Genomic DNA, 26,465 nt, shown 5'->3' with positions numbered 1-26,465 from the left:
CCAGTGTGTCTGGGGAACTATATTGCAAGACACTTCAAACAAAGGCAAGGCAAACATGGTCCCAGGCGCAGACATCATAAAATGAACATATTTCAAGATATAAAGACTAAAAACCATAATAGGAAATATGATAGGACATAGTTATCTTGTGAGAGAGGGATACCAAGCAGACTTGACCCTTATTATCACTTTGTAGGTACCCCATTTTATCAAAACATTGCAACAGAAGTGATTCAGCTTTGGCACCAGGCAGGGAACAGTACATTTTACTAAGCATCAGATATATAGAAGTACACTGACCACATGTAAAATAACACTTTACAATTGAAGAGTATAATGTACACATATTTACCTTTGTAAATCCAAAACAGATTTAAGCTGGTTTATTTATAATAGAAATATAGTTCTCCAGAAAATGTCAAATTGTGACAAAATTTAGGAAAACATCTACTGTTAGATAACAATTGTTTCACGAAGTTCCTTGTTGGGTAGTGCTATAAATTAGTTACTAGCAGTAGTGACATTTCTTGTCCAATCTAAGTTTGCAAATTTCTTTTATGCATTTCTGACTTATGCTATTTTGAGTTTACATTTTCTATCAGAACAGCTCCTAGTATTATTATTTCCTGCAGGCTTATATCCTGTATCGCCAGTACAGGAGAAGTTAGCAAGCAAGCTGGGTGAAAATCAGCATAAGGGTATAGTGTGTTCACAAATAGCATGTTTATAGAATTGTATGTCTGCATACTGAAAGGTATTATGTTCCTGCATTACATTTACCCTTTTGCTCATGCTGTGCTATATATAGCATTTTAATGGCTCTAGTTAGTAATTGCATACATTTGCTTGCCATCATGATATATACTGGAATTCCGCACTTCACATATTTTTAGTAAAATTTCATTAAGTCATTTAACCAAATAGAAGTTTATGCAATAGAAATTTTGTGATATTACAAAAATATATACAGCTTGTAAAAGTTCCCAAACATTAACAGGGGTTGTATGTATCTTGTTATTTTATTCTCACTGCAACATATTACTCTCTGTCATCCATAATTTTAAAAGAGCTGTACCATCCTCATGTACTAAACAGATCTCCACCATATTTACCAAGAGTTTTTGGGGACAAAGAGACAAAGACGAGGGTATGTGGTCGGCTACCGTCCAGTTACGTGACCCGCAATTTGGTCTAGAACTGACTGCAGTTTTCAGATGATCATCAATTTTTGTTATTAACTGTGAAGTAACCCCGTACTTGCCTACTCTCCACGAGTGTCCAGAAGACTACTAAATGTCGGGGAGCTCTCCCAGCCTCCAGGGAGAGAGGGTCACCTCATTGCATCCTGCCCACTCCCTAGTAACTCACTGTCATGAGTCGCGGCTCGCCGAAGGGCCGCCGCGACTCACTTCCGGCAGCCCCAAACGTCCCGGCCGTCTCTATGACGACCGGGCGTCACTTCCTCCTCCTACGTCCCGGTTGCCTAGGCAACAACCGGGACGTTTCAACACTACCATCGCAGCGCCCGGCCGGCGCTCTTGCAGTCGGGCGCGTGCGCACTGGAGATGGCACTGACGATGGGCTCCTCTGTGTGTGTGGAATTACTCAGGAACAGTATTACTGGAACATCTTGTTACAGAGGTGATCGTGACTAAATACCAGTGTTGCCTGCAGCAGTGAGTATTATTATTATTAATTTGGTCACTTCTCCTGGGTATTGGTGTAGTAGGGAGGGGTTTCGCTGGCACTCTCTCCTATTGGCTCTCCTTGATATTTATGGCAGTGAGGACAGAGCCTCATTGCCAGTTATAGCTCCCAGTATAGCTAGGCTCCTGTTCCTTGTTTTCCTGCTCCTGTGCTGTATTCTAGTTTGGATTTCCCGTGTATGACCCCTGGCTTGTTTCTGGACCTTGTTGTATTGCCTGTGAGCCCTGACCTCGGATCGTTATCTGGATTCCCTGTCTGCTGCTGGCCCTCGACCTCTGCTTGGATTACACTCTGCTACTTCTCACTACCCCTGTATTCTCCCCAGTCAGTGCACAGTTCACGACCCTCCGTTCATCTGTAGCCAAGTCTGTCCTCACCACTAGGGGCTCCAGTGAACACCAGACTTTCGGAGCAGACTCTGTCGTGCTGACTGGAGGGGTATCCTAACGTTCACATGATGAATGAATCTCATCACCACGCCCCTCTCATTTACCACTTACTTTGACCTGGTCTAAAAGTAGAGCATGTTTCCCATTTATTATCTGTCCTGTGCAGAGGTTGAATGGTCTTCAGTATTCTTACTGGCAGGAGAGTATGGGCGGTATAGGAAAATACTTTACTCACTTGTTCATTTCTAGGTTGTAATAACTTTCTTATATACTGCAGTTGTGGATGTTAATTAATAGCTCTTTCATCTTTATTTTAAAGCAATATGTGACTTAGATTCTTTAAAAGTAGGTCATTGTAGAGGAAAAAATTCACACGACTATGTTTCACTGTAGGCAAAACTGCATTTTTTGATGGCTATATACAGTAAATTACTAATAAATATAGGAGTTTTAAGTTGGCTGCTAAAATTTGCCATTGAAATAAACATAATAGATAAATTTAAATTGAATGTTACCCAGGCAGTTGTGTCCATCATTTGCCAGTCGAAATCCGTCATAACACATGCATCGGTAGTTGCCAGGAATATTTACACACTCGTGTACACAACCTGCATTATCATCCCTCTCACACTCATCTACATCTAGGAAAAAGCAGATATATTACATACATATTACTTACATTTACGCACAATAAATCAATCCACTGGGTTGTTATTTAATTATAAAACACTTGTACCTTTACAGTGCTTTCCATCCCCTGTATATCCAGACTTGCATATACACTTATATGAACGGAGGGTGTTCTGGCAGATTGCATCTATGTGGCAATTGTCTGTTCCTTCCACACATTCATCTACATCTAAAAGAGGAGTATAACAATGTGTTAATATATTGTCACATTATATAGTTCGGATACTTGGGGTGATTCCCCAGGAAACGGGGTTCAGAGTATTTACAACTCTTCTGAATGGTATAGTATGCAGGCAGCCACAACAGTCACTAAGTATAGCGATATAATAGGGGGTGAAAAATTAGTCAGACAGAGTAGATACCACAGGTTAGATAATTAAGTGAGATATATAAAGATTTGAGCCAATCAGAGAGCAGAAAACAGTCTATATAAAATGGTCATCTAAGAATCTTGCAGTACTCACTCATGAGAATTTTTTTTTCCTGAATATTTTTTTCCAATGCACTACATTGGATAAAGAGATTGAATCAAGTGAGCACCAGGGTATTAGTTGACTTATTTTAATTTTATTTGTTGCAGATGTATACTGAGCAGTAATCTCAGTGTCTTCTAATTCACAATACACATATTGAATCTCCAGATGCGGTAGATTTATCAGGTATAGTATACATCCTGTCCTCTCCTGCCACCAGGAGACAAAATAAGCACATAACTGGGGGCTGTATATTACCACATGGTTCCCACTGCTCATGGGGGATCAGTTAAGGGCCATATTATTGAAACACTCCAACGCCCAGCCCCAGATTTGGGCTAATTTGAAACCACCCAACAGTACACCAAGGGGCATGGGTAGGCATTTGCCTGGACCCTTACCAGGTGGTACAAGGAAATCACCCCCAAGACATGGATGGCAGTATTTTATAATTAGCGTGACCTCACACAGCTCCTATTGGTTCCAAGAAGAAACCCCCAGCCACAAAGCCAGGAATTGGAGGTTATTTTGCTAAAACAAAACCCCACACTACATAGGTTACAAACAGGCTGCACCTACAGTATAATTGTCACTTCAAAGACCTGTCTACTAACAGTTTAGGCATGGGTATTTGTGCTCATAAATGCATTTATTTTACATATGGACACAATTAAGGAATTCATGCTTGCAGTTTACATTTAGCTAGGAACACCTATCAGAAGATGGAAACTTTGATTATACATTGTGGGACAGGATAGAGATTGCCAGTCCATACATATTACTAATTCATCATAGAAGTTTTGTTCAAGATCGATCTATGTCTTCCAGGGAAGGAAAGCATCTTTTCCACCAGATTGAAGACCTCACTTATGAATTTCATAAATGCCGTGCTGATCACTTCTCATGTTTATATTCATAATGGGAGAGTTGCTGCATGTTTGTTGGTTTACACCTTGAAAACTTTGCTCTAATACCCTTTAGATTTCTATGCGAGTAGATGCACTCGCTGCATCTGCTGCATTCTTTTGCTATCATGTTTTAATTAAACAGGGATACACTATTTCATTTATATTTTTCCCTAATTTTTATGTACATCAATAGTGGGATGGAAGAACAGTCCAACATACTCAAACTTCATCTACACAAATGAGGAGCACAAAAATCTGTGGGTTGATCTTCTTGCAATTTGAAGCGTTCCTTATATTGCGGTGTCAACGTGAATATTAAGATTTACACTCATCGTGCCAAGTACCTTCCTAACCTTGTAAGTACATGCACAGAGAGAGGATTTTGAGATGACAACATATCTTGATTGATTTTTGTTTCTACACACAGATCTTTGAGTATTTTCAAGTTAATGGAGTGATGTATGTGACTTTGTATTAACTAATGTTTTCAAAGGTGCTAGTAAGATATATTTCGGACTTAGCATAAAATATTTTATAATTACGGCATTTTACTAGAATATTATATGCTAGCATTTACTGACATAGCTGCACTGTTTAATCTGCTTTAGGTAATTAGTGACAGTGGAAGTTTATATCCTGTTTAGCAGCTGTTACTGTCACTCAGCCTGTGATATTTGAGTGATTTATATATCCAACTGACAGATTGTTCTAAGTGTTTTTTAAGTTTGCATTTGAGTTCCATTGCGTACTGTACCACCTGTTAATTTTAACTTCCCTTTTTCAGTCACCCTTTCTTAGCTACACGATCAGTTTGAGATAGAAGGGCTCCGGCTTCTACGTCAGAGGTGTCCACCTCTATAATAAATAGATATTGATTATTTGGATGATACAACTCAAGGGCAGACATTAAAACATGCATTAATGTCTCGAAGGCAAGCAGAACCTGAGAAGACAAAGAGGTTGGGTCTGCACTCTTTTTGATTAATGCTGTGATTTAAGCCAAACTTGAGGAGAAAGATGGAATGAACCTCCTAAAATAGTTGACAAATCCCAGGAAGCATTAATTTGCTTTTAGGTTCATTGAAAGGGTCCACTCTGAAATGGCTTGAACCTTCTTAAGATCGATGGAAAAGCCAGCTGAAGAAAGAAAATTGGTGAAAATTTACACGTGAGAAGTTTTAAACTCACACTTTCCTTCTTGGCATAAACGTGACTGGATCCAAGACATTCTAGTACTTGACAGATATAAGACAGATGTTCTGAAAGGTTAGAAGTGTAGATAAGAATATCTTCCCACAATGAAACTTCCAAAGAATTCTAGTTGGGTGTCATTTATGAGATCTTGAAAGACCACAGGAGCATTACAAAGACCAAATGGCATAACAAGGTAGTCAATATTGTCCTGTGTGAATGTTAAAGACTGTTCTCCATAAAAAAGCAATATCCACTAACTGTACTCTTAGACTTGTTTGACCAATTAAGAGGCGCGTCCATCATTTCCAAAATAGACTTTTAAGGAGCTTAAAATCTAATAAGGATCAAAAAAGGTTGAAAGTGGTTATTTTGTACAGTTCTCTATAGTATTAACTATAAGACGTAGTCCTCCATCTTTTTCGGCAACAAAAAATAAACCCACCCCTACTGGTGATTTGAATGGGCAAATATACCCTTAGTGAAAACTTTCTTGTACATAGTCATCCATAGCTTTGGACATAACTGACCCTTGGAAAAGGGAAACCTTGGAGCAAGGTTGATGGCACAACCATAGGATTTGTGAGGAGGTAAGAAATCAGCAGAATTTTTTATCAAAACCATCCGAAAAAGAGAAGCAAGTTATTGAAAGCTCTAATGATTCTGATGCCTCCAATTTTGAAAGACAGAGAGAGATAGAAAGACAGGACTAATGACACTTGTCACTCCAACGAATGATTTCCCCAGTCTTCTTGGGGAAGAAATCAGGGTTATGTAGAGTCAACAGTAGAAATCCAAGAATTAGTGGAAATGCAGGAGAAGTAGTAAGCAAGAATATAATTTGCTCTTGATGAAACATACCAATGGTGACAGTTACAGGCAGGGCTGCCAAGAAGAATTCAGGGCCCGGGTACAACAAATTCATGGGGCCCCCCTCATAGTCAAATAAGCCCCAAAATTTTTTTGCGCCGCCTTACGGCGGCGCAAAAAAATTTAGAAGTATGGTCATGCGTTCAGGGGCGTAGCTAGCCAAACGGCGGTGCAAAAATTTTGGGAGGTGTGGTCATGCATTTTGGGGCGTGGCAAACGTGCCATTGGGGCGTGGCTAACATAAAAACCACTAGGCTCTCAATTCGCCGGAGCGTCACATATGTTCAAGCACTCCTGACTTTCAGGACATCTACCACCACAGTGTAGTATACAAACAATGCAGTGTGTACACAAACAGTTCAGTCTTGGCCTACACCTTACATTGGACACAACATTCACCAAAAATTGGTATTGTCCCTACTAGAATCACAACATTTCACACACTGTGCTGCTCTCTCCTACCTGTTCTTCTCACTTTCTCCACCTGTGGCTGCTGCTTTCTTTAGTTGTGGCTTGTCCGGATCCAGAAATGTTGAAGGACCTATTTTGAAAAAAAAATGGCTACATTTAGAAAATTACAGCCAGCCCCGGCGTTAAATCAATAGCACCCACGATTAATAATTAGGCCTTCCTCCAGCCCCAACATTAAAATAATACTATTTACATTTAATAAATAAACCTATTTCACTTCCTGCAAACAGCCCCAGCAATACCTATTTCCCGCAACCATCACTGCCATTAAATAATTCATAGTCACATTTAATAAATAGACCTCATTCTCCCTAAACTCACCCCAAGATTCAATAGCCCCCAAACCACCCCATCTTAAATTAATAGTCCCTACTATTAAATTGCCTCACCATCACCCTACAAACAAAATAGCGCCCATTAATTAGCCGCCACCTACCTCACACACACTACATTGCAACAAGCCCCCTGTGCCATCACACACACAATACTGTGCCCCTTCATCACAACTACACTGTACCCCCTTATGCTCACACTGCGACCTCCATGCTGCTTTTCCCCCTTCTTTTTTACTTTGTGCCTCTCTCCCACTTTTTTTATTCCTCTGTTCCTCTCTCCCACTTTTTTCCTCCTCTGTTCCTCTCTCCCACTTTTTTTTCCTCCTCTGTTCCTCTCTCCCACTTTTTTTCCTCCTCTGTTCCTCTCTCCCACTTTTTTTCCCTCCTCTGTTCCTCTCTCCCACTTTTTTTCCCTCCTCTGTTCCTCTCTCCCCAATTTTTTTTATTCCTCTGTGGCTCTCTCCTTTTTTTCCTCCTCTGTTCCTCTCTCCCACTTTTTTTCCCTCCTCTGTTCCTCTCTCCCCAATTTTTTTTTATTCCCCTGTGGCTCTCTCCTTTTTTTCCTCCTCTGTTCCTCTCTCCCACTTTTTTTTCCTCCTCTGTTCCTCTCTCCCACTTTTTTTCCCTCCTCTGTTCCTCTCTCCCCAATTTTTTTTATTCCCCTGTGGCTCTCTCCTTCTTTTCCTCCTCTGTTCCTCTCTCCCACTTTTTTTTCCTCCTCTGTTCCTCTCTCCCACTTTTTTTTCCTCCTCTGTTCCTCTCTCCCACTTTTTTTCCCTCCTCTGTTCCTCTCTCCCCAATTTTTTTTTATTCCCCTGTGGCTCTCTCCTTTTTTTCCTCCTCTGTTCCTCTCTCCCACTTTTTTTTCCTCCTCTGTTCCTCTCTCCCACTTTTTTTCCCTCCTTTGTTCCTCTCTCCCCAATTTTTTTTTATTCCCCTGTGGCTCTCTCCTTTTTTTCCTCCTCTGTTCCTCTCTCCCACTTTTTTTTCCTCCTCTGTTCCTCTCTCCCACTTTTTTTCCCTCCTCTGTTCCTCTCTCCCCAATTTTTTTTTATTCCCCTGTGGCTCTCTCCTTTTTTTCCTCCTCTGTTCCTCTCTCCCACTTTTTTTTCCTCCTCTGTTCCTCTCTCCCACTTTTTTTCCCTCCTTTGTTCCTCTCTCCCCAATTTTTTTTTATTCCCCTGTGGCTCTCTCCTTTTTTTCCTCCTCTGTTCCTCTCTCCCACTTTTTTTTCCTCCTCTGTTCCTCTCTCCCACTTTTTTTTCCTCCTCTGTTCCTCTCTCCCACTTTTTTTCCCTCCTCTGTTCCTCTCTCCCCAATTTTTTTTTATTCCCCTGTGGCGCTCTCCTTTTTTTCCTCCTCTGTTCCTCTCTCCCACTTTTTTTTCCTCCTCTGTTCCTCTCTCCCACTTTTTTTCCCTCCTCTGTTCCTCTCTCCCCAATTTTTTTTTATTCCCCTGTGGCTCTCTCCTTTTTTTCCTCCTCTGTTCCTCTCTCCCACTTTTTTTTTTATTACTCTGTGGCTCTCTCCTTTTTTTCCTCCTCTGTTTCTCTGTCCCCTTTCTTTATAGTACTGTCCCTCCCTGTTTTCCTCCCCTTGCCTCTCCGTTTCTTTACTTACCTTTTGTCAACTTCTTTCTTTTCTTTTCTGCTCTTCTGTCTCCTCTTCTGTCTTCTTTCTTCCTGCTGGCTGCGGCGCTCCTCACTGACTGACAGGCGTGACTTGATGACGTCACGCCCAGCAGTCAGTGTGAATGGAGGAGAGGAGGGACACGGCGCCGCGCGATCACGTGAGTATTTTTTATTTTTATTTTTTTTTCTTCCAGCTCCCATGAACCCCCACCCCACCCCCCCCCCCCGCGGGAAAAAAAAATAAAAAAAGTTTTAAAAAAAATAGCGCAACAGAGAAAAATAATAAAAAAATAAAAATAAATTTAATTAGCAGCGAGGGCCCGGCCCGGGCCCCCTGGCATGGCCGGGCCCGGGTAAACTGTACCCGCTCCCCCCCCCTCTCGGCGGCCCTGGTTACAGGAGGAATGGATTACTGAAATCGGGCTTCGATGAAGTAGTGAGCTATCTATGCCTCTTAATGTTATTGGAAAACTTGATGTTAGGAATTTTCAGGGATTTAGAAAGTTTTAGAGCCAGAAAATACCTGCTACTACACTGTCTAAGAAAGCAAAAGTATTTATTGAGGTTGAGTGGTATCTTAAGCAAGCGGGGAGTTTCAAGAAATTCTGAACACCATAAGACCTAGTAGAATAACTCCCTTTTTCCTTAGGTGTGGTAGTTTCCCAATCTCTTAATCTCCGTAGATTAAGAAGAAGCATAGTGTCAATCCAATTCTTACCATAAACATAAATTAATATGTCTATGTCTGTTCTTCTCATCAGTAGAGCGACGAGAAAGACCAAGGTGCATGGGTTTGGAAAAATCGGAAGCTGGAGAAAAGAATAGATTGTGTCCATTTTTGATGCCTCTCTCTGAATAGACAAATTCATCAATAGATCCAGAGTCTCTGCAGGAAGATATTGTAATAGAGCATCTTTAATGGTATCAGACAATCCCAGCCCAAATTTACTACAGAGAGCTTAATCATTCCTTGTGGTGTTTGTTGCCCATTTTCAGAACTCTGAAGAATATATTTCAGCATGTCAGTTCTCTTGTTTTAAAGAACAAAGTTTGATTTCGGAAGATACTTTCTTGCCAGGAAAATCATAAAGCTAAGCCAGAGGTGAGAATAATCAACCGACTGTAGTATCCTCAGCAGTGAAATAAATTAGTTGCTAAAGGTATTTATGTTCATATGACCCCAGAAAAACTGCCTGGTAAGTGCATCTTAAGTTTAACATTAGCGGTTCGCAGTGATGACATCTCAAACACAGCTTGCTACTGATTTATAAGCACAGAACAATGTCTCTGGTAATGGTAGTTTATGACAGTTGTTGTGAATAAAAGATCTCCAAAGACCTTGGCAGTTTGTAGTTCTTCATACAGAACAATTACATTTCAGATTTGTAGAATCAGATACAGTCCTCACAAGATGCAACTTTGGTAATGAAGAATGTCCAATATTCCAGATCACTTGAAGTCACCGAACACCAAGTGCACCCGAGATGAGACCAGAGTCCCTCAGTGCTGTATGAGGAGGCAGAGTGATATAGAAAGATTCTTTCCTAACCAAACAAATATTCTATATTCACTTCTATGTTGAAGTTGCTGTACTCACTTAGTGAAAATTCACAGTACGCTGGATGACAGAATGCTGCGTTAGAAGTAATTCTGTTTGCCAAGGTTGTAGAGCCTGAAGTCTCTGTTTGCTGTTTGCCAAGGTTGTAGAGCCAGAGTTGAAACAGAGAAGGGTATACTGAAGAATCCCAGAGAGGAGACTGTGCAGGGGTGTCCAGAGTCCAGAGTAAACTCTGTCACTGACAAAGAAGCATAGAACAGTAGGGGGTTTTAAACTCTAAAATCCAATCAGGTCAGGAGAGGAGCACACCAAAATTTAATGAGACAGGTGTGCAATGATCCATTCTATCCACAGCTGAATAGGTAATATCAACATATAGTGTCAATTACTCATGCATGCTCACCAGAGTTAAAGAGGCAATCCCAATATCCTAACTCTGAGGACCAGCAGATCGCAGCTGATTTTCCTCCATATCATCATCTGGCACTCCCTGTTGGGCGCTGAGGGAGCATTAATATCCACTGAATATATAACATTATGCCATTCATTCAGTGTTTTAGGTGCCTTTAACAATTGGTGCCTTTTAACAAAGGTTTGACTTATGGTAGTGCTGGTCATATCGACTGTTATTTTCTGATGGCAGTTCTCATATCATTGTGTTGGTTCTAGTGGAGGAAGATCTCCATCTAAATCCTACATGTAACAGGAGAACTGTTTAATTAGTGGTATTACATTTAAAAAATCTTTGTGTTGCAACGCTTCCCCATGGCAGTTGGCCTTGGCATCCCCAACTTTCGTAACTATTACTACGAGGCACGACTAGCTCAATGTGTGCAATGGCATTCTCCACCTGGAACCAGGGTCTGAGTTGATATAAATTCAGATCTACTAGGTGGCTCACCAGTTTGTTCCATTCTTTGGCTCCCAGCTACACAACGCCCAGCCCCTGTTCGAACCCACCCAGTAAATGCCCTCTCCCTCTCATTCTGGTCTCATTGTAATAGAATGGCATCTCTCTCTCCCTGCCTTCACGTCCGGACTCTCGCATCCCATGTATACAAAGTGGGCAGGCAAGGAGAAACTACTATTGCTAAATCATATCACCAGGAACCCCGACATTCCCGCAGTTCTCAGACCTGGCAGACTGTTGTGGCTTTACAATGGGACAGTTCCATCAATATTTGCAGATTAGACACTACCACCAAATGGTCAAAGTTCAGCTGTCATCCAGGCCACCCACTGTGTTTGAGAATCTGTGTCTCTCTGGACAATCCTCAAAAGGTCTCATCTCTACACTGTACAGTGCTTTATTTCCCCTCACTATGGATGTGAAGGACTACTTCCAGAAACAGTGGGAAACAAACTTGGGGACAACACTAGACCAAGAAAAGTGGTTGGACATTTATAAATAAATGTTTGCATTAAGGAAAATGCCAATAAATGTCTTTATAGATGGTACTACGTTCCTTCCTGACTACATGTTATATGTCCACAAACAAGAGCCGCTTGTTGGAGAAATTGTGACCAAACTGGAACCTTTATGCATGTGTGGTGGGACTGTCCTAAAATATATCCATACCGGATGGCAGTCCTTACATTAGCTTCAGCGATCCTCAGTAGCCCTATACCCTCCGATCCTAAACATGTACTGCTGCCCCTACCTCTCACAGACCTCCCATCTCACAAACTCCTTAGACATATTATTAGCACGGCTACTGGTCAAATAGCTGCCTTCTGGAAAAATCCCGCACCACCAACACTTCAAATGGTCTGTGGTCGGGTTTGGCATACCTATATGATGGAGTACATCACCAGCATATTGAGGGGCTCCTCCGTGTCCTTCTACAAACTTTGGTCCCCATGGGCTTCATATTACAACCAACCTTTGCTACAATTCTAACAGGATCCGGCCCTTGAATAGGATCACCAGATAAGACTTTTCTATTTCACTAGATGTGTGAATCCTTTACTCTTCCCCACATCCCCTTTCACCTCTCCACCCTCCCTCCTATTTGAGAGAGGGAGAGAGACGGGTTAGGTTACGGTCACAGTAATTAGAGCAGTAATTAGAGCAGGAAGAGAGTAGTAGGAGGCATTTTTCCTAATTTACACTACAAGTGTTTGGGGTGTCAGATGTCTGGTGCTGAAAGTATTACATACCAGCACTATATCTTTCTGAATTTGCACTACAAGTGTTTGGGGTGTCAGATATTACCCTCTTTGAAAAAAGCTATTTTCTGGTGTTGAAATAGTAATATACCAGCACAATATATTTCTTAATATATTAATTTTAATATATGGGGATAATCTAGACCCAAACAGAAAATCTGCTTTGGGCATTTCTATTGATCGTCCAGTCTTTACAGGCTGATTTTTTTTCTATTTAACTATAAATGTAGGGTGTAAAATACAGATAGACACCCAACTGCCTTTTTTGCTATGAATTTCAATAGCTCTTTTTAGTGCGTTGTCTGGCACCCTGGATTGGTGTGTGTCTGATAAAAGCACACATCCCGGGGGGAGCAGCGCTCTTTGACATTTGACATGGATTAAACTGTTTTTTTCATAATTTGCACTAATAAGATTTGGGTGATAAAAGCACACATCCCGGGAGGGAGGGGGTCAGCGCTCGTTGATATTTATTAGCTGTAGAATTACCTCACTTATCCAAGAAACAGGTGGAGCACTAAATTATGTTATTTTAGCCAAAAAAAATTGAATTTTTTAACAAATTGCAAAACAAAACCAACCAAAACCAAAACATGCAAGGGCGGTTTTGCCAAAACCAAAACCAAAACACGAAGGTAATCCAGAACCAAAACCAAAACACGGGGGTCAGTGAGCATCTCTAATATATACCATGTCATTGATGTACCTTTCAAGAATTTTTTTAACACTTTTTCATATAAAATGTTATTAATAAATTGTATTTTTTTAAAAAATGTTTGTGATCATTAAAACAATGTACCTAACATTTTCAATATGCACCTAATTTATTGCACATGTTCTTCTATTACATTGTGTAGGTAAGCAAAATTTTTGGTAGTGTTATAATTTTCCTTTAATAGCACTTAAAAAACAATTAGTGATCCTTATAACAGCTGGTGCATGTAAGGTAAATAGTGAAGAAAGCAAAAAATAACATGTAAAGATACCGTGTTGTCTGGCCTAATTCTACCCACTTCACTGTGGCTGGCCACCGACGGGTGCCTTCCTAGGCCAGGGAATCCTATCCAGTACCTTCTAAGGTTCTTATTAGTCACTCAGACAAATGCAGTTAGAAAAGTACAACAGTACATTTATTGTAACAAAAACAATCAATAGAATATTATGTACATACAGTAAATAACTGCTAGGCAGGTTTACCACTTAATCTGTCCCTTATCCCACAAGCTTAAGAAGTTACAGTCATCTGGCTGTCCGGACTTGACGACCCATGGATCTGCCGCTGTATTTCACTGGTAGAGCCATCACCCACCCTGCAGCTTTCAGCCATCAATTCCCAAAAAAGAACATCACCTCCCGCCCTGGAGTGGCTCCTTATATCTAGGGTCAAATTTCCACAGTCTTTCCCCTCCCTGGGCAAACCCCTGGGTCTCTCCTTGTCAAACATTGTTGAGTCCTGGACTAGGGGTTTGGAGAGGAGAGTGGAGATGAGCTGTACTTCCACAAACACTCCTCTGTTAGATTGTAGAGCAAATGTCTGGAGTAGTCTTGTGAGAACAATGGATACTAATTAGCCTTCCCCCTCACCAGTATCTTGCAACCTGATTCCTACCCATAACCCACCTGGCTTCCCTTTAAGGACAATGAATAACAGCGTCCATGCAATATTAACACGATAAAATAAACAATATACATACTTACAATGAGCTACAATGACCACTTATCCACATGTAATTAGACACTGCAGTTATACTCTCTTGAGCTTGGAAACAAAATAAAGGGCTATAAAACGTACATGCTATAATCCACACATTGTGTGAAACGAGGGACAGGTTGGTTAAGGTGTTATCAAACTTGTTTCGTCACATGGCCCTTTTAGCCAGGGTTGAACATGCCCACCATAATACTGCAGCAATCCCTGGTAGGCCCCACTGCCTTTTCCTGGGCGGTGGTGCTAAGACAGTGCTCTCAGGGTCTTGGCGGAGGAAGTTGAGCTGTGTCCTGTGCTCAGAAGACATGGAGGAGAAACCTCAGCAGTACTGAGGAGTTTGTTATTCAGGCAAGAACTCTTCAGCAACCTCCGCTGTGCTCTGATTGGCTGCATAACACTACACAGTCACTCAGCCAATCAGAGCATAGACATGCCCCCTACCTACACTGCCCAAGCCACAGAGTACGCTGGAGGCAGCACAGAAGCAAAAGGTGAGTGTGTGCGAGTTTGTATTTGTGTATGAAAGTGTACGTCAGTGTGTCCTTCATGCCTCAGACCAAGATGGCTTTTTGCACTGATAAACAATAGCAAAGGATCAAGACGCTTGAAAAATAACAGCCATAGCGGGAGATTCCTTGCAAATTTCTCCAAGAAATAACAATAATACAGAAACCAAAATATAGTAATGCTTTAATTGCTTAAAGTTCAAGAACCATAATTAATACATTTGAGGCTACTTGATTAACATGCATAAGACCATAACACTACTTTTATAACTTATTCATCAGAAATGGTTTATTTTGTAATGAATAAATGTGTGTATATCAAATAATTTGATATTTTCACTACATATAATATTTCAAATTACATTAATTTTCATCCACTATCTATTACATTTTCAGGACTGCAATTCTTATTCACATTTCCCCTAAACTTGCTACCATCCCATTTGTGTGCATGTCATCTTGTTAGAATACTTTTCTTACTTTGCAGAATGCTTTCCTCCTGTTCCTAGGTGTCTCTCCCTCTCAGACGTCTACCCTCTAAGGATGCCCCACTCCCACATATGCTGCAGCTCATCCCTCTCGTACATATACACAAACACTTATTACCTTTTGTGAAGCAAGTACGGGTGAGAGCAGACAGATGAGAGGGATGTCAGAGTCAGTGCTATAGTTGTGGAACTTCTAACTGCTTCTCCTCTGTGTTAGTGAATTCTACAAGTGTGGCGCTGTTTAGTGCCACATTTCTGGGCAACACTCCCAGCCTATCACTGATATGGAGCTGGAGAAGCTGTTTGTACTGTTGTTAACACCCTTGGTATATTTAAATGCTTCAGTCATATTCTGCCATTTCTTTTCTGTGCACCAAGCTATACATGCTTTAGGTTTTCTTTGTAAAAGTATTTTGCTATAGGCAGTGCACCAAAGTAGTGGCCCTTCTTTTTACCATCGCTATTTACTTTATGTGCTTCTGAATATAGCTACCAGAACTGATCACCTTACCTTAGTTGTGGCATCATCAACATTTGTGTTTCTTCCACTAACTCATCCTGAAACATAGCATTGGTTTAGCTTTCCATCTTGTATTACTACATTGTCTGATAACTTTTAGATCCATCCAAAATAAAAACAATCAATCAGATGTGTTTGAAATAATCACCCCCAGTAAATATATGCCGCTTAGAATCTTGTAAACTGCTGAATGTGAAATTTTCTTTCGCCAAGCAGTGCTTTCATTAATTTTCCAAATAGTGATGTCAGACTCACTGGTCTGTAGTTGCCAGACTCTACTTTCGATTTCCACTTTTGTGAATACACTTGTTCTTTTCCGGTTATATGGGATTAAACCTGTTAATAGGCACTGGCTAAATAATTCAGTTGATGGTGTAACCAGCAACCGTTAATCTTTTTTAGTATTCTTTGATGTATCCTTTCTGGCCCCACTGACTTATCTATTTGTCTATTTTAATTGTGACAGTCAGGAATGGACTCATGTTTAATTTTTTGCATCAATATTCCTGTTATTTAAATGTGGTCCATTTCCTTCTGCTTCCACTGTAGAACAAAAATGTTCTGTAGAAAACTTTCATTCCATCTTTAGTCCTACTATTCCTCCTTTTGTTTTTGTCCTTTATACTTACTATCAAATTGTCCTCTCTGCCTGAGTCTTTAAACCTCTAATATCTTTCTTAGCCTCATTGTCTTAATTTTCAGAGTTTTTATTTACTTAAAACAATCTGGTTTGCTTTCAAAATGTTTCCTACCTTCTTTGAGAAATAGATTGGCTTTCTTTTTGTTGTGTTTCTAACATGCATGATTCAAAGATCTATTGCTTTTATGATGATTGGTATTATAACTCTTTAATAGTTTCTACTTCTCCAACACTCCATTGAAATTACTTCACTTCTACCAAAGAATCATGTACATATTTTCCCATTCCAACCCTCCTAAAATCTAACATCTTTGATTTTGTGTGGTATATGTCACATTGTCTTTATATTAAACTACACTGATTGATGTTCACTGGATCCCAAGTTATCACAAACCATTGACACTTCTTATTTTGGGATAACCTTTAGAACGAGGGCTGGTGGGGGGTGAGGGATCTCTCTTGCACAGTAACACTGTTCGATCTGGTGTTCTGCAGATCTAATACTACCTTACAGACAGGGGCGGATTGGCCATAGACCTTACAGGGAAGTTTCCCGGTAGGCCGATGGCCTAACGAGGCCACCTGGAGACCTCCTCAGATTTTCCTGGGGGGCGCGTTTAGATGCGGCGGGGGGAGGCACGTACAGGAAAGCAATCTAAAATATTGGTGTTCAGTGGGCAGCAACAGGCAGCCAATTGCTAGGCTCCCACGGTGCTGTTCGGCAGACAGGAAGTCTGACTTCACTTCCTGTCTGCCTGATGTGAGAAGAGACGCTGCTGAAGCAACTGAAGGTAAGTGAGGGGGGCTTAGTATACTATACTATACTAAGGGGGGTCCTATACTATACTAAGGGGGACTACCTATACTATGCTATACTAAGGGGGGCTTCCTATACTATACTAAGGGGTGGCTGCCTATTCTATTCTAAGGGGGGCTGCCTATACTATACTAAGGGGAGCTACCTATACTATACTATACTAAGGGGGGCTACCTATACTATACTATACTAAGGGGGGCTACCTATACTATACTATACTAAGGGGGGCTACCTATACTATTCTATTGGGGGGCTACCTATACTATACTATACTAAGAGGGGGCTGCCTATAGTATACTTTACATTTGCCCTGCATGGCTTTAGAGATGACCCACTGTGTGTAAAGTCATCACATCTAGGTTTTCCTAAATGTTACTACAACCAAATTCCTGTAGTTCTAAATCCCGCCTACTTTTGTGTTGGCCCCACCTACAGTTATTTTGGTCCTGCCGACATGAGGCCACTTCAATAATTTTTTCCAGGGCCACTTTAAGTTCCCAATCCGCCCCTGCTTACAGGTAGGATCACATAACACTAGAGCTCTAACAGTTTTGGTGTCAGGGAATATGTACGTAGGGCCTGTTCATAGTTGCCATGACTGCCCACAATTTTCCTACGCTGAGTCACAAGCCAACCACACTGACATAGATACTCTGTTGATGATCATGAACTGGATAATATCTCATAACTTTTCATTTTTTACCCAGCGCTATGCTATAACAACTATTTATCCCCATTGGCATTTTTCATATATTATTTCCTTACATTGTGGAGCCATATTGAATTTAGCTGCGAGTTTATTGAGGCAAAACTGTACCAGTTTTGCACATATGTATACGTAATTCCCATTCTTCTGTGCAATATTGCTTAAATTTCATTAGGTTGGATGGAGACTGTTGCAGAACAGTAATTTTCAAAAAATTCCATAGCTTAATAGTAAGGAGGTCTGGACTGTGACTGGGTCCCTCCAGGACACTTTTTTTTTCTTCATTTAAGCCAGCTTTTTCCGTATGTTATTTATACATCATTGTCCTATTGGAGCATAAATCTTAAGCAAACTAGGGGTTTGAAAAAGTGGAGATGTTGCCTATAGCAACCAAACATATTTTAGTTATCATTTGTTCAGTACATTCTACATAATGACAGCTAGAATCTGATAGGGGATGTTGATAGGCAACATCCCCACTTTTTAAAACCTGAAGTTTAGTAAATATACAACCTAAGTCTCTTACTAACTGAAGCAAGGTTTCTTCCAAGATTTCCCTACATCTTGATTCATCCCTTTTGCCCTCTACTTTTACAAGTTATGTAATCCCTGAAATTGAGAAGCATTCACATAGCATTAGCATTCTGTTACATTGCTTTATGGTAGCAGGGATTGTGTTCATGGCATGATGTGCAATGTTAGGCTTGCACCAAACATAGAGTCTAGTTTTGAAGCCACAAAGTTAAACCTTAGTCTCATGAGATCATAGAATCTTCCTCCACTTGGTGTGTATGTCTCCAAAATACTTTCGGGCAAATTCTCTGTGATATCTTTTGTGTTTTCTTCAACAATAGTTTTCTTTTCTTTTTGTTGCCATCCTATAAAGTACAGATTTATAAAATACATTGATTGTTGCTGTCCCACAGACAGTTTCTCCCATGTGTTCCATAATAGAATGTAACACCATCAGAATTGCATTAGGCCTCTTTGTGGCCTCCTTCATTTTGAGCATATGCTTAGTTTTGAAGGACTGCCTATTATGAACAAAGTTACAGTTGTGCCATACCCTCACTCTTTCTTTATTATTGAGTTTACAGTGCTCTGGGGGTATTAAAAGTCTTTGATAAATTATTTAATCATCCCCTTGGTGGATTCCAATTGATTAATTATGTGACCTCTGAAGACAAATGATTGTACCAGGTTTAATTTCGATCTTAGAATTTTAGAATCTTAGAAAATGGGGTTGACACAGATGTACTCAATTATTTCTTGATTTTATAGAGTATTTTGTGTTTATCAATTACATTGTTACATGGTTAGGAAGTTTTAAAAACAGGCTCAAGTCCATCTAAGTATCTTGATCAGCGGTAAGAATCCCTTAATAGATCCATTTAGATTCTATGATATAAGAAAATAAAGTGTGAAAAATGCCAAAAGTGTTAAATACTTTTTATAGCCTCCGTAATTTATGTGTGATACAGTGCTCCTTGGTATTGGCTTCAATAATTTGTATTAAGACCTCACATTGTTTCATAAAAAGAATTAAAACATTTTTTTTTCTTAAATGGGAATATACGGTTTGTATAATGTTTTATTTCCTTTATTTTTAGGGGGAGTAAGTTATTAAATACATTCTCTACATATCCGAAGTTATTTGAATGATCAGTAGTGCTTCCTCTCTTCTAGTATGAAACTAATTGTCTTTAAACAAATGGCAACTTTATAATAAAACATATCAAGCAATAATACTTCAAAACATTGCAAGCATTCTTAGTTGCTTAGACAGAAAAGGCATACAAATCACTATGTACATTATTTAAGAGGTAGGCAATTTAATGTTTTTTTCTGTATTATTTGTGCTTCATTAAATTAGGTTATTTTATAGGCTGTCGTTGTCAGTATTCTACGCTTATAAGAGGGCTAGTTAGGCTTTGCTGTAACTTTTGACGGAGCGCCAATGAAATATTACTACAAACAAAATTACCTTTTGGTTAACATGTAAACTTTTTACTCACTGGTCCACTAAACAATGGCACCTGCAAGTTAAAAGAAAGTACCAGTCCACCTAATAAAACATGTAGTAGTTTTATAGAACTTTCGAGTGTGAACATCATTGCGTGACCCTTATTGTTTTTGAAAAATGTTTTTTTGTAATGCAAGGCTAATGATTTTTTATGAAAGATACATAATTACAAAGTAAGGTTACAGAAGGCAACAATGGGATTTCAAGCAAAATAATTTGGTCACTTCGTATTGCCTCCATATGTATTGCATAAGGTTTTCACAAAATTATTGAAGCTGCTGCTTCCTAAAAAAGTATGGTATAAGTACATGTCTTTCTAGGAAACAAGTCACATAGTGGATTCAGTTGTTTTAACAGTGATTCTGTCCTGAACTTCATTTTCCCAGAAAACTGATGTTCTAGGAAGCCAAATAGGAGAAGCCAAATTGAAAGTAACAGCAACCAAAGGTTTTGATAGATAAGCTTGAACCAGGTAACAGAGATGTAAGAAGCTTATTGTGTCCTAAGTATATATAGTATATAGCTAAAATATTGAAAAAGAAAAGTATTTATATATAGCAAAATTTCACTCTGCAAATTAATAAATTATCACAAAAAATATATTTTCAACAGTCACACTGTGTGGAATGAATAGACTTACAGATAGATGGATGACAAACTCTGTACAGCATTATCACTCTGCTCTGTGTAAGTATATCAAATATGTCTTGGTAATGAACACATTTTGCAAAAATGCCTTAATTTTGTACCTCATGATCATTTCCCTAGTTGCTGTTTCTAATTACATGACGTACCTAAGGCTTTTATGGAGGCCAAGATCTTATTCCGTAGCCCCCGCCACCCCAGACCGCTCGCCTCTGGCCCTGAAAACTTGGGCTGAGATTACCCCCACCCCACCAAACATCCACAGTCATAGCTAAAAAATGTCAAAAAATAACAAGAGGCCTCATAACAGCAGCAAGAAAACACATCACAGGCTAGCTCAGTCCTCATATGTAACTTCTTCAAAAGGTCAGAAAAAAACTGGAGCAAAAAATCCATGAACAAGTACGTTAATAAACAATATGCAGCATACAAAGATACTGAGTCATAGAGAGTGAACAAACAGGACAACCTGTATAATTATGTTAAATGAATTTCAAACACAACAAGCATACTTAATTTTATGTTGGGCATCAAAACTTTCAATCATAATGAATCTAGGTTTCTATATGAATAAAAAGCATGCATGATATGCATTTACACAAAACACGTCTTATAAATAGGGAGTGTAAATCATTACTTTTGTGTGTACCTGTCAATAATGACACTGCTGAACTGTATGTGGAAACTGAAGGTTTACAGAAACATAATATATATATGTTCCACTGTGCTATTTCTAATTTTCCAACTCTGCTGAATTAATCAAGTAGGGAGGTTAAATAGTCAGAGAACACCCAGAACATACATTATACTATATCTGATAACCACAGCTGCTTCATTGCTACTAAATTCAACTATTCAATGAAACCCAAATTAAACATTTTTAACTGACTAAATAAATTATGACATTTAATGCAGATCAGAATACATTTAGAATAACCAGCATTGTATGTGGGGTTATGGGCTTTATAGCTGTAATAGGAGCTGTTATGGGAATAGTAGGTAAAGTGGACTAAAACCTTAACAATATTATTGAACACAATGGATTTTAATGGGATATATGTCACTAAAGGAATAGCCATCCCCAAAACATATATGTTTATTATATGTCTGCAGGACTATTTCTGTAGCCACATTTAGAGAAAATAATTATAGGTGAAGCACAGTCAATTGACTTAAAATGCTCTTGGTCTGATTCTTTTAATTTGTATCATGTGAACCCTGCCACCCCCCCCCCCTCTTTCTCTTAAATAAATACATTTAGGTGTTCTACCTGGCAAACATAGAGTAAAGTAAAATCATTTCATGATTGCACTTTATTCCATCAAACTTAAAACATACAAAAGGAAATATCTAATCATATACAATCTATAAAGTTTCACACAGCAGGAAGCATACCTTCAACTGAAGTTTGCTCACAGAGCTGACAATTAAGATTAGCAACACTCTTACTCTGTATCTGTTGATCTACATTATACAACATGCAGTGATGCGAAGTACAACAGTAAGAGTCTTACCTTGGCTTGCTGTGCTGAAACAGATGTGGCCGGCGTGAGACAGGAACAAAAATAAAAAGTAAACCATACTCCAAGGTATGTTCATGGCAAAGGATGTGTGAGTGTAAAAATACATATATTGCTAATTTACAGTCAAAAAAAGGAAATTGTTAACTACCAGTGGTGCAGAACTACTAAGTTCTCAAGCATATTTAGCAGACCAAGCCAAAAATTTCTGGTGCAGCATTTATTAACAAAAGATGATTTTTCAGTGGATAAACCCAATTTTTGTTACTTGAAGAATTGTGCTATATTGCACAATAAAAGCTACATTTGCACTTATTTAGTTTTAATTTACTTCTATGCCATTTTCACCAAACTAGCCACATGTTGCACTGAATAAAGATGCAATTTTCTGTGCATGGTAGCTGTAATCTGTAATTTTAAAGGTGGTAAAAGTCACATAGTATAAAAATATACATCATTTTGATGCTAGCAGAATTAAATACATTTTAAGAAGATGGTTGAAAAGGTAATATGCTGTAGGTTTTCACCTCCCTCTCCCATACATGAAAATAAGATAAAATAGATCTGTAGGGTAATGAGGACAGAAGACGTGTTGTCTGTTAAAAAGAGCCTGTATACTGAAAAGATAGAGAGAAACCTCCCCCCTCACCAGCTGCAACACACAAAGGTTCCTGCTGGAGAAGAGGAAGGAGAGTGGAGAAGGAGGGAGGAATAGAGGAGGGGGGATCAAGAGGAGAGGGGGAAAAAGGAGGGAGGTATGCTCCTCCTATACAGTTTTTCTTTCCATAGATGCCCTGTCAATCCTCCTGTATCAGGATGTTATTTGGGAATTAGATTGTCAGCTCAGTTTTTGTGTTGTGTAAATTCCATCAACATGTACTGATCTGCTAAGTATTGGAGGGTCAATATTTTTGCAAACTCTATGAAGCTTTTGCTATGTTGCCAGCTATGTTTCTCTTTTATATATAGAATAATAGATTGTCAGCTCTTTTCCGTGTGTTACATATAAATTTGATTGTCACTGCTGTTCCTTGTTGAATATATATTAGATTTTCAACTATGCCTCTTCCCTTTTCTTTGAAGGGTGCAGCTGATGTCTTCTCAGTGTGTGGCAAAAAAACTAACTTTTTAAAGTTGTATTTACCATTCAATATGTGCCAAGAGAGAAGTTTACCTGTCATGTTAGAACTGGTTCTTTGGCTTGATTAAAAGAAAAGGATGTAAATAAAGAGGAGCTCTTTATATGAACCTGAGCTGAAAAGATAAATAAAATGTGAAACATTCTATCTTACACTTGATATTTGTTTTGTACAGTTTCATCAAAACAAGTTTTTCAAGATGTTCCCAGAAATGTATTTTGTTTGATGATAGGGGCAAAAGTTCAGTACTATAATCTTAAATTAAGTCATATGGAACACGGTATGAGCTGATCAGAACTTTGTAGTTAAACATATTTTTCAATAGTGGAAGAGGTTAAACATGTTTACCTTAAGCACTTTCTAATGTGTGGGATGCACATACTACAGTGCAAAAACCAGCTCAAGGGAGATCTGCCATGGGCAGAGGCCAAAGGTCACGGGAAGAAGAAGTAGAGACTGATTCTGCAGCTGATTCTAATTACACATTTCCTTTGCTTGATTAAATATGAGTGAAACTGGATTACATAGGGTACTTAAGAAGTAGTTACTACAAACCATTTTAAGTGCAAAATGAAGAAGCACATAAAACGATTACATGGAGCAAAAAGGAAAATTATTCATGGTATCTTAAAGGTGATAACTCCACATTGGCTTATTATAAATAGGAGAGGAGCGTAACATGGGTTGTAGCTTTGTAAGATAATGTGGCAGTAATGTGTTGATGCCCTTTTCTGACATGTACAAATCTTGTCCCCACAGGACCTATGCTTACAAAATTTCTGATGTGTAAACGCCTTCAAACAAGGTAAGACCTTTTTCTCCCTTTTTCCTTCTGCTTCCATTCAAAACTTGGAAGATCCCAGATCTTTTCATAACAAAGGCATTTAGCATGTCCTGATTGAAGTCTCCGGTACACAGATGAAGTCCTGGGTTTTTTCTGGTGTTTGTTTCTAAAGAATTCACGGTGATAAGAGAAATGTCATCCACTTTTTTATGGTTTTTATGGGAACTATCTTTGGACTATCATACACTATTATGTGCATTTTTTGTCTCTGAGCTTCAGTGTCATATTGAAAATCGTTATCAGATAAGAAGATCTATCAACAAATGTTTGAAATATTATCCATTTATCGATGTGTAACAGAATAACCGCTTGATGTACATATAACCTTTTTTTTTGCTATTTCTTATTAAGTTTAGAGGACATTGGAGTCTCTTATATATGTATTAGGCAGCACATTTTTAGGAGCGCTACATTGATCAGTTTTCTTCTTGTTTTTTTTTTCTTTTCTATATAGTTCATCAAGTTTTTTACTATTGTTTTCCATCCAAAGTATAATTTAGACTGTAAGCTCCATTGGGACAGGGACTGATGTAAGTGAGTTCTCTGTACAGCGCTGCATAATTAGTGGTGCAATAAAAATAAATAAATGATGATGAATGTAAAGAAACAGGCATGGTGTATGGAACCAATGTTACAATCCCTTAAACTAATCCATACCCGGACTGCACTTTTTAGCCATGTTGTCCGGAAGTATCAGTGATAGAACTATAGCATCTCCTTGGAAAAGTACTTCAGAGGTTAAATTCCACCTCCACAGGGAACATTTAGGAGTTGAGTGAATTAAGTTACCATTGTTATTTCTGTTTGCTCCATATTGTCCACTACAGACAGCCAGGAACCGGACCCAGCAGGGGTCACCTGAGGAAAGATACCTGGGGAGGTAGAGGAGGGGGCTGGATAGTGTGAGAAGCCCACCAAACGAGACCTTTAGCAACTCCCCTGGGCAGGCAGTTCCCAAGGTGGGATTATGAGGTGATCAAAGAGGCTACCCTGGGAGCTGGACACGCATGGGACTGACTTTGGCCAAGAGGTGATGCTCTGCCAGAGATGTGCTGTGGAACCTATCCCACTGGATTTATTTAAACTGATTTCCTCACTTGTTGGGCCTGCTCTCATTAATGGGGCCGTGCTGTATTTAATCCTGTTCTGCAGAATAAATTATCATTCTATTTTCCTCTCATACCATGTCTGAGTGATTTGGGAACCACGTATCTTCACATTTGGTGGTAAGCAGTGGGATCACTCAGTGACAAGCACGGAATTGGGAAGGCACAGCAGAATGGATTCATCAGCAGAAACATAAGGAAACACCAAGAAAGGAATCCTGCAGGAACTTTTTCAGGCAGAAAAATTGAGATCAACTCAATGGATACCAGGGGGTCCCTAATCAAAAAATTGGCTCAGTGGGACTTAGAAAACCCTGGCGTGGAAGAGGATGTGGTTCAGGACCCGTCAGGGAAACCCAGTTATGGAATCGAGGGGATGACAACCCAGGCAGCTGCAATAACCGTTGGAACAGCTGCAGTTTGTGTGGATGTACTTGGACCAGGAGCTGCCGCATAAGAGAGGGCAGCAGTATTGGGAGCAGACCAGTCATGGTACCTGCAATGACATCAGTGTCAGTATTGGAAGAAAGACAGATGCTGCGATTGAGATATCACAATGTGCCAAGCTTTTGTAGAATCAGCCACGGACATTGACACTCAATTTCAGTTATTTGAGTCCATGATGGCAATGCTTGATATACCTGTGGCGGAGTGGTCGAAATATTTGATACCTAGTTTGATGGGCCGAGTGCAGGAGGCATACCATGCTCTGAGCCCAGAGCAAGGAAGAGACTACCAGGAGATTTGGAAAGTAGTGTTGGCTTGATATGTGGTCACCCATGAATCCTACCGCACTAAGTTCAGAACCATGGCAAGAAGCAGTGACACTTCTAATACGGAATTTAGCAGTTTATTGCAAAGAAACTGTAGTCGGTGGCTTAAAGGGAAGCAAGCCACAACCGGACATTAAAAACATCTTTATATTGGAGAAGCTAATGAATAAAATGGCTCCAGAAATTAGAGACTGGATGGTGGACAGAAATCCCACTACCCCAGAGAAAGCAGCAGTGTAGGATTCCCTCAAGAAGTAGTCACCGACCAGGGGACGCAATTTCAAGGGGACTTGCTGCAGACAGTATAGGACAAATTTGGGGTCCATCCCTTCCGCACAACCCCCTACCATCCCCAGACTAACTTTCTTTGCAAGAGATTTAATGGGACCCTTAAGCAGTTGCTGCGGGCATATGCTGAGTCGGAGGGGGGAGACTGGGAGAAGCGATTGCAGCAGCTATTATTCACATACCGCGAAGTGCCACAGAATTCTATTGGGTTCTCCCCTTTTGAGTTATTATATGCTTGAAGGGTTGGGGACCTCTCGACCTAGTTTGGGAAAGCTGGGAAGGGTCATTCCAGAAATCTGAGGTTTTAGTCTTGGAATATGTGGTACAAATGAGGGATAGACTGCAGAGGT

At 39.7% G+C, this 26,465-nt stretch overlaps 1 protein-coding gene across 3 annotated transcripts in view; it reads right to left on the bottom strand.

Annotated features, from left to right (window-relative positions):
* Positions 1-22,621, bottom strand: part of SCUBE3 (signal peptide, CUB domain and EGF like domain containing 3) — a 171,680-nt gene extending 149,059 nt beyond the window's left edge. For all 3 annotated transcript variants that reach the window (XM_075195760.1, XM_075195759.1, XM_075195761.1), the window contains exons 1-3: positions 21,960-22,621; positions 2,833-2,955; positions 2,612-2,737 (exon numbers count right to left, since the gene is read on the bottom strand). In XM_075195760.1, the coding sequence (XP_075051861.1) occupies positions 2,612-2,737; positions 2,833-2,955; positions 21,960-22,074 (364 nt within the window). In that variant the 5' untranslated portion in view covers positions 22,075-22,621. The remainder of the gene's footprint in view (positions 1-2,611; positions 2,738-2,832; positions 2,956-21,959) is intronic.
* Positions 22,622-26,465: the final 3,844 nt, after the last annotated feature.

This window comes from Mixophyes fleayi, chromosome 2, assembly GCF_038048845.1.
Source record: "Mixophyes fleayi isolate aMixFle1 chromosome 2, aMixFle1.hap1, whole genome shotgun sequence".
NCBI classification, from domain to species: domain Eukaryota; kingdom Metazoa; phylum Chordata; class Amphibia; order Anura; family Limnodynastidae; genus Mixophyes; species Mixophyes fleayi.
This window is presented reverse-complemented; position numbering and strand designations above follow the sequence as displayed.